This window comes from Terrapene carolina, unplaced genomic scaffold (genome assembly GCF_002925995.2).
Source record: "Terrapene carolina triunguis isolate 2854851 unplaced genomic scaffold, T_m_triunguis-2.0 Scaffold62, whole genome shotgun sequence".
In the NCBI taxonomy this organism is placed as follows: Eukaryota; Metazoa; Chordata; order Testudines; family Emydidae; genus Terrapene; species Terrapene triunguis.
The window spans coordinates 55872150-55884921 of record NW_020664413.1 but is presented as its reverse complement, the minus strand read 5'-3'; the positions used below and the strand labels follow the sequence as shown (position 1 = coordinate 55884921).

The window sequence follows — 12772 nt, the reverse complement described above, 5'->3', positions numbered from 1 at the left end:
CAGAGGGAGAAGGCATTTTTCCCCCCTAAAAAATGTAATACATATTTACATATGATGGCATTATGTATTTTTAAGGTACCAACAATGTGCTTAGCGTTGTACAAAATACAAAAAGGATTTACCATCTAAACAGGGCAGGCATGGCATAGATAGACTGCCCTATGAAGCCCAGGGGGGTGAATAACTAGGGTGTATTTGTTATTTTATCATGGTTACAGTATTAATAATAAATAATAATAGCATTTGTTCGGTTGCAGATAAGGTCTCAGTAACACATTTGCCTTCTGCTGTTCCTCCTTATGGTTCCTGTCACAGTTTTAGAGTAACTGCACCTGTATTCACATTCTGAGATCCCAACTATCATCTCTCTTTGGTGAAGGACGACATCTCACTCCCTCCTGACCAGGGATTATTAAGGCTGCACAGGTCCCTGCCTGCAGTTTGGTATTCCCAGCAAACCAGACTATTGAAAAGGCTAGTGTCTGCACTTTTTCTCTCCAGTGTGTTGCCTGCAGTTTCAAGATACCACACAGTCCTTTCTAAGCAAGCACATTTATTCCTAACGTGAAAGCATTACAGAGAAAACATTTTAAAAACAATCAAAAGAACCTACCCACATAGCTAGAAAGCTTACCCCCCAACTCCAAGCTCAGGCTCCAGTAGGTGTCAGTCCTTCAAAACCCACAACTAGATTTTCCTTGTGGTTACAAGTTAGGGTGACCAGACGTCCCAATTTTATCGGGACTGTCCCGATATTTACTTGTTTGTCCCGCGTCCCGACCGATGTTCAGTCGGGATGCGAATTGTCCCAATATTTTGCCCACCAGCGCACAGGTGGAGGGAGCTTGCGCCCCCCTGCCCCAACTCCGCCGCGGCTCCGCCCCCTCCCTCCCCTATTGGATCCCTCCCCAAATCCCCGCCCTGGCCCCGCCTCTTCCCCAAGCACGCTGCATTCCTCCCCCCTTCCTCCCAGGCTTGCGCTAATCAGCTGTATGGCGGCGCAAGTGCTGGAGGGAGGGGGGAGAAGCAGGATGAGGCGGAGGCGAGCTGGTGCGGGGGGGCGGGGCGTGGAGCTGCTGGTGGGAGCTCAGCCCCCACCAATTTTTCCTATGCTCCAGTGGCTCTTTTTTTTTTTGCTTTTGTTTTTGTTCTTTCCTCTGCTGGCTCTTGGTTTGTTTCTTTTTTCTTCCTCTGCTGGCACCCACCCCCCCTCCTCCGGTGTCCAGATATTTCACGTCTCTCATCTGGTCACCCTATTACAAGTTCATAACATAATTCAGAACCAGAATACAAGCTAGGTAGTTCAGCTGTTTATTTATACAGCTAAGGCCTTTGACCTCCAGCCTCTGGAAACAGATGATCAGTACACAGTGATCCATTCCTCAGGACGAAGCTCCAAGAGGCTGAGTTTTTGTATAACCAAGGAATTTGCATTAACCTCTCTGTAGGTATTTCCCCAGAAAATCCACTTTACACTTGTCCCAAAAGTCCATTCTTCTCGGACACATTTTCAGTATAGTCCTATGAACTCCCAGGCCTCACATCATGTCTCCCCCTAGAGAGGTTACATGCAATCTCACTCCACAGTAATACCTAAACTTTGTGTTAAGTACAATGGATTGCAAAGATACTTAAACTTAATTCAATAAGGTCTCCCAACTATATGCAGGAAATAGGCATATCTGTCACAGTCCCAATTCAGGAAAACATTTCAGCACATGATTAACTTTAAGTGCTTAAGTAAGTACCATTGACTTCAATGGGGCTTATGTGCTTTCCAAATAAATAAATTAAATTTAAATAAATAAATTAATGGAGATATCCTATCGCCTAGAACTGGAAGGGACCCTGAAAGGTCATTGAGTCCAGCCCCCTGCCTTCACTAGCAGGACCAAGTACTGATTTTTGCCCCAGATCCCTAAGTGGCCCCCTCAAGGATTGGATGCTTTCCTGTACTGGGACTTATTAGAGCAGACTGATTTTTAGACCCAGATTTATTTGTATCCCATATAAATGTGCTATCTGAGTTAGCAGTGTTGCAGCCATGTTGGTCCCAGGATATTAGAGAGACAAGGAGGGGGAGGTAATATCTTTTATTGGCCCTATGACAGGAATAGACAGAGGTAGTAGGATGGCTCCCTAGTATGCCAACTTCTTCATGGGCCACCTTGAGGAAGAATTTTTGGACAAATACTCCATGAAACCAATGATATACCTGAGATACATCAATGATGTTTTCATCTTCTAGGCAAATGACCTAAACTACCTCATAGATTTCCACCACAACTTCAACAAACACAACCCATCCATTAAACTCTCTAGAACACTCCTGCACCAGCATTGCTTCCTGGACATCACAATCGGCTTCAACAATGGAACCCTACACACAACAATATACAAGAAACTCGCAGATCACTACAGTTAACTTCATAGTAACCACCCCAAACACACCAAGAAATCTGTTATCTAAGCCAGGCACTCAGATACCACAGAATATGCTCCAAGGAAAAAGTCCAGGGTACACATCTTGACACACTTTAAACTGCCTTCACCAAACAAGGACACTCCACCAGAGAAGTAGATCACATCATGGAATACCCCAAGAGAACGTGCTTCAATATGGGGAGGAGGAAAGCCTCTGACCGTATAGCCGTAGTTGTTACCTACAATCCCACACTGGATATGGGGATATCATTAATGGGATATCCCATATGGGATATCATTAAACAATTACAACCCATACTTGATGGGGACCCCATCCTGAAAGAAATCGTTCCTAAACTTCTCTTCTGGCCTTCAAACAACCCTCTAACCTTTCAAGATCCATGGATCATACAGGTGCCTATCACAACATGTGGAATACATCATCCAGTGCACTAAATGCCCCAGTATCAACTGTGTATGTGAAACCAGACAATAACTACACTCTCAAATGAATGCACTGCCTAGGGAGGTTGTGGAATCTCCATCTCTGGAGATATTTAAGAGTAGGTTAGATAAATGTCTATCAGGGATGGTCTAGACAGTATTTGGTCCTGCCATGAGGGCAGGGGACTGGACTCGATGACCTCTCGAGGTCCCTTCCAGTCCTAGAATCTATGAATCTATGAATCACACAAAAAAATGATAAAAGATAAAAACTCCCTATAACTCATGGGTGAACATTTTTCACAAAGCACTCAGTCCCTATCTGACCTCTCAGGCTAGGTCTACACTACAGCGGGGTTCCGACCTAAGATACGCAACTTCAGCTACGTGAATACCGTAGCTGAAGTTGCGTATTTTAGGTCGGCTTACCTGGCGGTGAGGACAGGGGAAAGCCGACCGCTGCCGCGCTGCCGCTGACTCCGCTGCCGCCTCTTGTCGAGGTGGATTTCCGGAGTCGACGGCAGAGCGATCAGGGATCGATTTTACCGCGTCCTCACGAGACGCGGTAAGTCGATCCCCGATAAACCGATTGCTACCAGCCGGATCGGCGGGTAGTGAAGACGTAGCCTTAGTCTTCATCCTCAAAGGAAACCTGCACAACAGTTTCAAAAGATGAGCCTGGGAGCTTAAATTCATAACTGTACTCGATACTAAAAATCATGAACTTAATAAAGACACTGGATTTATGGCTTATTACAATAATATGTAACCCACTAACACCCATTTTTTGTCCTATGACTGCAGATATGTTAATGAGCCACTTCACCTTGAATAGTCTCTTATAATGTGTAACTACTTATGTTAACAATCTGTTCCACATTATATTTAGCTGTGACACTTTGAGCATCTTTCCCAGACCTGAAGAAGAGCTTTGTGTGTAGCTCAAAAACTTGTCTCTTTCACCAACAGGAAGCTGGTCCAATAAAATATATTACCTCTTCCACCTTGTCTCTCTAATATCCTGGGACCAACATGGCTACAACCACACGGCAAATAGAAAATTTAAAGTAATGGTACATTTAAAAGACAAAGCAAGTACTAAAATACAGAATTGACATACCTCAAAGCACCTTAAGTGTGTTCTCATACTCCTGCCAAACTGGTTCAGCCTTCATGTTAGGTGGATGTGTGTGTGTGTGTAATATCTAGGGTGACCAGATGTCCCGATTTTATAGGGACAGTCCCGATTTTTGGGTCTTTTTCTTAAATGGGCTCCTATTACACACACACTCCCCCACCCCCTGTCCCAATTTTTCGCACTTGCTGTCTGGTCCAGGGCCGCCCAGAGGTTTCAGGGGGCCTGGGGCAAAGCAATTTTAGGGGCCCCTTCCATAAAAAAAAGTTGCAATACTATAGTAACGTATTTGGAAATGTAAAAAATAACCAGTGAAATACATTCAAAAATTAATTTTTAATAATTTGAAAATACACAAAATGCATTATTTAAAAACATTAAATGCTTTAATGGTATGTATACATTTGCAATTACATAATGCTTCTTATGAAATCTTTTTTTACAAATTGTTCTGAACATTAATTATACAGCTGCAAATTTTTTCCTCACTTTCATTTTGGTGAGCTCATTAATAATGTCATCAAAACTTATGTCTTTGGCCATTTCATATTCTATGCTCAAAGTGAGCAACTGGTTCAGTCTTTCTTCCCTGGTGGCTGAACGCAAACGATTTTTAATCAATGTTAGCTTACTAAATGCACGCTCTCCTGATGCTACCGACACTGGCAACACTGTTAGTAGGCGTAAACAAATACAAATCGGTGGAAACACATTTTCCAACCCTTTTTTGAAGAGAGCATTAAGAAGTGTAAGTGCAGAGGTTATATGTCCATCAGCTCTTAAGTTGGAATCTTCTTTTATTTTGTAAAAGATTCTAAGTTCCTCTTTAAGATCGTCTCTCTGGAGGTCTTTTGGATATGCTATGGCCAAAGTGTCAACAAAATTTTCTATAGAAGATTCATCCACTTTATCTGGTGGACACAAAAATGGGTGAAAATAAATTTGAGACTTCAGCCATTCTTTTGCCAAGACCTCCTAGCTCTGATAGAAGCAAATCCATTGTTGGAAAGAACACCTGTACTTTGAACTGAATAGCGGGAGAGTCAAACGTATAGTCTGCATCCCCTGTGTCGTCAAAGAATTGCTTGTTCTTCTGGATCCTTGAGTCACTTTTCATTTTTTGGGTCAATGCCGAGGCTTGAAGCGACTTGTTTGGCTTCTTTTACTCTGTATAAAGCTTATACAGGGTAAACTCATAAATTGTTCGCCCTCTATAACACTGATAGAGAGATATGCACAGCTGTTTGCTCCCCCAGGTATTACTCACTTACTCTCAGTTAATCAATAAGTAAAAAGTGATTTTATTAAATACAGAAAGTAGGATTTAAGTGGTTCCAAGTAGTAACAGACAGAACAAAGTAAGTCACCAAGCCAAATAAAAAAAAAATGCGCAAATCTATGTCTAATCAAACTGAATACAAATAAGATCCTCACCAGTTCCAGAATGCTCCCTTTTACAGACTAATCTCCTTTTAGCCTGGGTCCAGTAATCACTCACACACCTGGCACACTGTCCTTTGTTCCAGTTTCTTTCAAGTATCCTGAGGGGTAGGGAGGCTCTCTCTTTAGCCAGCTGAAGACCACCATGGAGGGGTCTCTCAGGAGTTTAAATAGACTTTTTCTTGTGGGTGGAGACCCCCTCCTCACTCCTATGCACAGTCCAGTCCAAGATGGAGTTTAGGAGTTACCTGGGCAAGTCACATGTCCATGCATGACTCACAGTTTTTACAGGTAGCATCCATTGTTTACATGCTACCTTGAGCGTCCTCAAGTAGACTTTTTATGTGGATTGGAGCATTCCAAGATTCATTGTCCTTTAAGTGTCTCTTGATTAGGTACTTAACTTCAACATTCCTTTCTCCAGGAACTGACCAAATGTGCTACTAAGGTTATTTAGAAATCAAGCCAGTACACAGCCAATATTTATAACTTTGAATACAAAAATGATACATGCATACAGATAGGATTAATAGATTCGGTAGATCATAACCTTTATATAGATATGTTACATAACATATGTAGCATAGATAGATTCAGTAGATCATATTCCAGTTATGTTCCATATTAAGCATTATGGGGTACAGCGTCACACTACCTAACAAATGAAAGATACCAAGGGAATTAATTTGTTTGCAGGTATCACATTTTTCTAACTCCTACGATCATTGACTATGTGGCTCCGGGGTGGCAGTGGCACACAGCGGGGCTAAAGCAGGCTCTCTGCCTGCCCTGGCCCCACGCCTCTCCTGGAAGTGGCCAGCATGTCTAGCAGTGGCTCTTAGGGGTGGGGTGGGGCAGGCGGCTCCGCCGCGCACTGCCCTCGCCTGAGGGTGTCACTCCCAAAGCTCCCATTGGCCGTGGTTCCCCGTTCCCGGCCAATGGGAGCTGCAGGGGGTGGTGCCTGCAGGCGAGGGCAGTGCGTGGAGCCCTCTGCCCCCACCTCCCCAGAGGCCGCAGGGACGTGGTGCCAGCTGCTTCCGGGAGCAGCGTGGGACCAGGGCAGGCAGGGAGCCTGCCTTAGCCCCGCTGTGCCACGGAGCTGGCAATCCCACAGGCCAGATTGAAAGCCCTAATGGGCCGGATCCGGCCCGCGGGCTGTAGTTTGCCCTCCCCTGTTCTAAACCCATATACGATGGAGTTTTGCTTACAGATGACAGCATCTCAGGCTGAAATGACACAGTGACAAAATCATTTGCACTCAGTCTACAGGTGAAGTGTGAAGGGTGTTAAATATGAACCAAACAAACATATAACATTTCTCCAAGATCTAACTACTTACACATTAAATTATACAGAATTTGTAAAACTATCTGTAATTGCATCATCTGATGACTTCCTAGTAATATTACAGAGGGCTTCCTTCCTCTCCTCTGGAAGGCATTGTGGAGGATGAGAAACAACAAAACTGAATGGCTTCCTACCTTTTCAGGCATTGGTGGGAGCCCCCTTAACCCACCTCTCTGACAAAAATTCCCCCTCAAAATTCATCAGGCTGCCACCTCATCTTCTTTAAAACCAATCCTTAAACCTACCTCTATCATGATGCCTACATACAAATCACTACCATCTGGCACTGGTTGGGCAAGTGGTGAGCTGACACCTTTTCTTTTATGATAAACTCAGTTCATTTTGTTGTGATTTTTCCCTCTCAACTCCACTTCTCCCCATCCGTGTGTCTGTATCATTCACCTATTGAATCATGTCTGAGACCTAGACTCTGAAGCTCTCTGGGGAAAGGAATATCTTTATTTTTTTGGTACATGCGCGTAATGGAATTGGGATTCCTAGGTGCAACAGCAATAGACTCAGTTAATAATAATGACAACAATGCGTGTAAGTGGGTCATAAAGTGGATGCAACAAGCGACAAAGAAGCATAGCTTGCAATTTGGGGGTAAATTCTGCTTTCTACTACTCCAGTGTGTAATTACCTTGAAGGCCATGGGGTTACTCCGATTTACAATGATGTAACAGAGAGCAGAATTTGGTCCACAGTTTCTCCAAAATTAAAGATCTTCTTTCTGTCAGTACAGTGGAGCTGCAGACGCAGTTAATAATATCTTGGTCCACAAATGTGTGTGAGAGTGGGTTTTAAATCAAATATTTTATTACTACATTTGGAATGCTTTAAACCAACAGCGATGGCAACAGTCACATAATTATTTCATACTCTGGAAAACACAGTATTAGGCTATGTCGATGGCCCAAGGTTTATAGGTTCCAGGCTTATCTTTGGGAATCTAAAACGGAAAAAAGAAAAGAAAAAATCATAGTTTTGTTAAGTTTGACATTATTAAACAAGAGAGAATTCACTGTAATTCAAAATATGTGGTCCCAAAATGTTTTATTTTTATCCATGTAAATGTCACTGTCCAGGCTAATCCATACTTTCACACCTTGGTTATAATGGATTGTAAAATCAGCCATGACCTTAAGTAGCTTGTAGAAGATTTATAACCATAGTTAATGAAAATCAAGCTCCAGTAACACAGACAGCTTAGGCCTGCTCACAAATGAGCCTACAGGCCAAAGGGCCGAAGTTAGATAGAAAAATTGGCAGCAGAGTTTCCACTACATCATGTGACTGGGGGCGGGCGGGTGTGGGGGGGGCAGATTGGTTATCTGTGGAACTGTGGCTATATTAAACCACAGCGGTCATGACACCTGCAGGGGAATCGCACAGCTCTAAGGGAATTCTTAGAGTGATGGGGCGGGCATCAGTGCAGAGTCTTAGACCTTCCATGGTTTAGTCTGATGGCTGCCTTGGGAACTGTTCTGTCTTGGTTTCCCTTTTTATGCTTAGGCCCAACCTCCCCTGTGGAAAGTCTGAAGGTGTGGAGTGAGAGTTAATGTTGACCAGCAATAACTTACTGGGGGAAAGCCCTGCAGGGTCCCAACATGACGGGGCAACAAAAATGAGCTCTCTCCCATCAACACCATTTCCAGACCCCCACCCCCATGCTTTCCCCTGAAGCCACATAAGATGAACCAAGCTGAATTTTCATGCAGGGGTTTAGATGGGTATGGGAGTAGATACATTATCTTGTGTTGCCTTAAGTCCCTTGCCTCTGATTTCAAAAGGAGTGGGATTCCCACTGCTTTACCCCATCAGAAGGAAATCTCAGAGGAGAAAATATGGCCCACAGACTTGGTGTCACTGGCCAAAACAAGTTGAATTGCATGTGGTAAAGGGATTGCTCTTTAATGGTAGACATGACTGAAATTCCTGCACAAACAGCAAGGGAGAAGGTCTGGTTTGTCAACCTTCAATGACCCAGTCTTTTCCTTTGTGACTCAATCCCTCCCCACTGCAATGGCAGTGCTGGTGCCATTTTAATTTTTGCAGATCTTTTCTGAAAGTAAGTTTGAGGCTGCAGGAAGTAGGGCTGGGCATTAGCAAATGGGAATTAAATTAATCAGGCTAATACTGTCTCCTGGGCAGACTGCCAGCCTTGAAAGACACTACTAAACACCCTATTAACACCAGGGAACTGAGACTTCCGTAAAGAGGCTGAGAAAGGACTGGAGATGTGTGGCAGGAGGGTGGGTGAGAAGCCCTCCTAGAAAAGAACCAAGGATCCCTCCTGGTCTTTGGTTCCACTGCCATTAAGTTTATAAGATCAGGGTATATAGATATAGAATTGCACTCACATTTTTGCAGGGAGCATATTTGCAAGTAAAAGAAATTAACAAAAATTTGCCTGTAAAAATGGCCTTATCCTTAGTGACATTTATCTTCCAAGTCAATGGATTTTTCTCACACTGCCTAGTTATTACTGTGTACAGCAACTGTATCTAAAAAACCTCCCAAGACTGCCCATCCCTAGTTGTCACCTACTACCCTATAATGGAATCCATCAAACAATTACAATCCATACTGGATGGGGACCACATCCTCGAATAAATCTTTCTTGAACCCCTTCTTCTGGCCTTCAAACAAAGACAATACCCCGTCATCCTGCACCTCGGAAGTAAACGGGCAGTGGATTTACTTTCATGAAAACTGCATCACAACTAGTCTTGGTGGAGGACAGTGCACAAGGCTTTGAGTGAGATAAACTTCATTGGACAGGAGATTAACCTAATAGTTAAGTTTAGTCTCTAGAAAGCATGTTATGATTTTGCTTTATATGTAATCTTTTGTTTCCATTATCCTTACTCACTATCTCTTGAATCTTTGGTAATAAACTTATCCTTGTTTTCACTACCAATACATCTAAATTCTGGGATATTAAGCTAGGTGCTGATCCTGAGATGAGTCATTCAAGCTGGTGCATACACTGTTCCTCTGTGGCCAGCAGCCTGGGTATTTCTGTGGGTGTTCAGTGGAGAAGGGGCTAGACACTACAATGGAACACTTCAAAGGAGCTTGGGGATTTGGGTACACCTATTGTTAACCTGCAAAGCAAAGCAAGGGCTATCATAGTCCAGAGGAGAGCGTTTGGGTGACTAACAGGCTAGTGCTGTCAGGGAGCTGACACCCAGCTATGCACAAGCAAGTCTCCCCTACGCTGGAGGCAAGGGGGTAACAAGGTGACTCACAGTCCTGTGTACCCCAAGAGTTGTCACAGCCTCTAGGCATCATTGTAGTATAAGTAATAATAATAACCTAAGTAATTCATAGACTCCAAGGCCAGAAGAGACCACTGTGATCATCTAGTCTGACCTCCTGTATAGCACAGGCCATAGAGCTCCCCCCAAATAATTCATGGAGCATCTTTTGGAAAAACATTCAATCTTGATTTAAAAATACACAGTGATGGAGAATCTACCATGATCCTTGGTAAATTGTTGCAATGGTTAATTGCTCGCACTGTTAAAAATGTATACCTTATTTCCAGTCTGAATTTGTCTAGCTTCATCTACCAGTCATTGCATTGTGTTATACTTTTCTCTACTAGACTGAAAAGCCCAGTATCAAATATTTGTTCCCCATGTAGGTACTGACAGTCTGTAATCAAGTCACCCCTTAACCATCTCTTTGTCAAGCTAAATAGATTGAGCTCCTTGGGTCTATCCCTAAGTCATGTTTTCTTATCCTTTAATCATTCTTGTGGCTCTTCTCTGAACCCTCTCCAATTTATCAATATCCTTCTTGAATTGTGGGCACCAGAACTGGACACAGTATTCCAGCAGTGGTCACACCAGTGCCAAATACAGAGGTATAATAACCCCTCTGCCCCTACTTGACATTCCCCAATTTGTCCATTCAAGAATTGCATTAGCCCTTTTGGTCAGAGGGTTGCACTGGGAGCTGATGTTCACCTGATTATCCACCACATCTCCCAAATATTTCTCAGTCACTGCTTTCTAGGATAGAATCCCCTGTCCTATAAGTATGGCCTACATTTAACATTGTGCAGGGAAATAAGCAGAGGTGGAGATGGAATTCATTCCCCCAACTTGCAGGCAGGCAAAGGGGTTGCAAGGATGCCCCTCCAGGACTGTTATTTTCAGATGCTGCCCCTTTGTGCCCCTGGATCAAACAGTCTGGGCCACTGGATTCACTCTGTCTGCCTGCCCACAGCAGCTTCTTCAGACTGACATTTTTGGCCAGCCTCCTGCCCCCAGCTGGGAGCTTCAGTGGCACAGAGGGCTTTGGACTGTGTCTCCATGCCTACTGTAGTTCACCCTGAGTGAAGAGGGCATGGCTGCTTGTTTCATCATGCTACATGCTCTTGTGTAGGTCCCTATCCCCCTCTTTCCCACTGGAAGCAGAGTAGTGAAACTGGTGTGTGTTTTTCCAAGGGTTTGGAAAGTTGGAAACAAAAAGGGTCAGGTTGTGCTATCATCCACAGAATGGCCAAGCAGAATTTCTGCATGGCCCTGTGCTCAGCAGCTATGCTGGCAATATGTTCCCGGTGTTTCACAATGGCCCTCGCTCTGTGGCTCACCAGTGCACTCATCATCATCTTTTTCTAACACCCAGATTGGATAGGGCAGAGGTTGTGAGCAGGTTCCATCTGCGTCTGGTTTGATCTGCCCTTTAAGCCTGCTGGGGAATTGCCTGGATGGTTTTCTCTACTGTGTTATAGCGCCACCAAAACCAGCTTGGATCAGAACATGCTGTGGTGTGTTTATCTAAGCAGGCAGAGAGAGACTCCTCAGTTGACATTGACAAGTTATGACTGCAAACAGGTACTCCACAAGGCCCTGATTTAAGGGGAAAGCTTTAAATAAAGGCGCTTATCATAGCCTGGTTTGATGGCTCCCAAGCAACAAAACGGAGCCTATTTTCCCATCCCAAGAAAGTGTGATTAGTTTAAAGATTTGCTTTACAGTTTGGATACAGGTTTTGGCTACGATGGTGGCTACGCCTTTGCCATTTATGTGGTTTGGCTTCCATGCTTTACTCCATTTCTTTTACTGCAGGCTATAAATGGACATAGATTCTTGGCAAGCAAGGCCAGATGTGTCAGGGCCAGGTCATCCCTCTCTGTTTAGAGCACAGAGGGCGATTAATGCAGCAGAAAAATCTGCAAAAATGGCCCAAATCTGTCAGGTGGGGGCACAACGTGGCATCATGCACCTCTCCCTCCAACCCTACAAAAGCCTTTCTGTGTGAACCCTGGGAATTTTGCGCTCTTTGGGTTTTGGAGTGGAATAGGAGGGCAGGGAGTAGGGGCATGTTGAGTCATGCCACATAATCCTCCAGCAAACCCACAGAAATTAATGCTGTCCCACTGTGACAGAATACATCCTTCAATTCCCTTCCACCCCACATAGAAAGCTTGGGAGAACAAAGGAGACATATAACATGATGTGAAGGCCAAGGATCTAGGCTCTGGTGAATCAAAGTGGGGAATGAATTTTACAGTTGAGGACCCTCACCAAAGAAGCCCTGCTTCTAGTCTCTCATACAACCCAGGATGTGAGAACCACCAGTGATAAAAAAGGCCAGAGTATCACACAGAGAATGAGATGATCTGAGAGAACCAGGCACTAGAGCTTTACAGTTTAAAGCCAACACCTTAAGGGCCATCCAGATATTATTTGGAAGCCACTGTCGATCAGTGTAAATATAGACACTTGTATGGGAACAAATTCATTACTGGTGTAATGCTACAGAAGTAAATGAAATGACACAAGGGACAAAGTCAGCCCATAATTTGTAAAGTACTTTTGGGTTCTTCTGGAGGGAAGGTGCTATATAAATTCAAGTCATTACCAGTGAAGAAACTGAACAGATTGGGAGGTTCAGAGCCTGATTCAGCCAACCCCCCAGTTTATGATTTCTCATCTCTAGCTGTCAGTATATGCTGCATTGGCC

At 43.9% G+C, this 12772-nt stretch overlaps 1 protein-coding gene across 1 annotated transcript in view; it reads right to left on the bottom strand.

Moving 5' to 3' along the window:
• Window positions 1-7614: 7614 nt before the first annotated feature.
• The window catches only part of LOC115271148 (aldehyde oxidase 2-like), a 107771-nt gene continuing 102613 nt past the window's right edge, over window positions 7615-12772 (bottom strand). Inside the window, exon 33 of the mRNA XM_029910525.1 lies at window positions 7615-7742. Within this exon, the coding sequence (XP_029766385.1) occupies window positions 7689-7742 (54 nt within the window). The 3' untranslated portion in view covers window positions 7615-7688. The remainder of the gene's footprint in view (window positions 7743-12772) is intronic.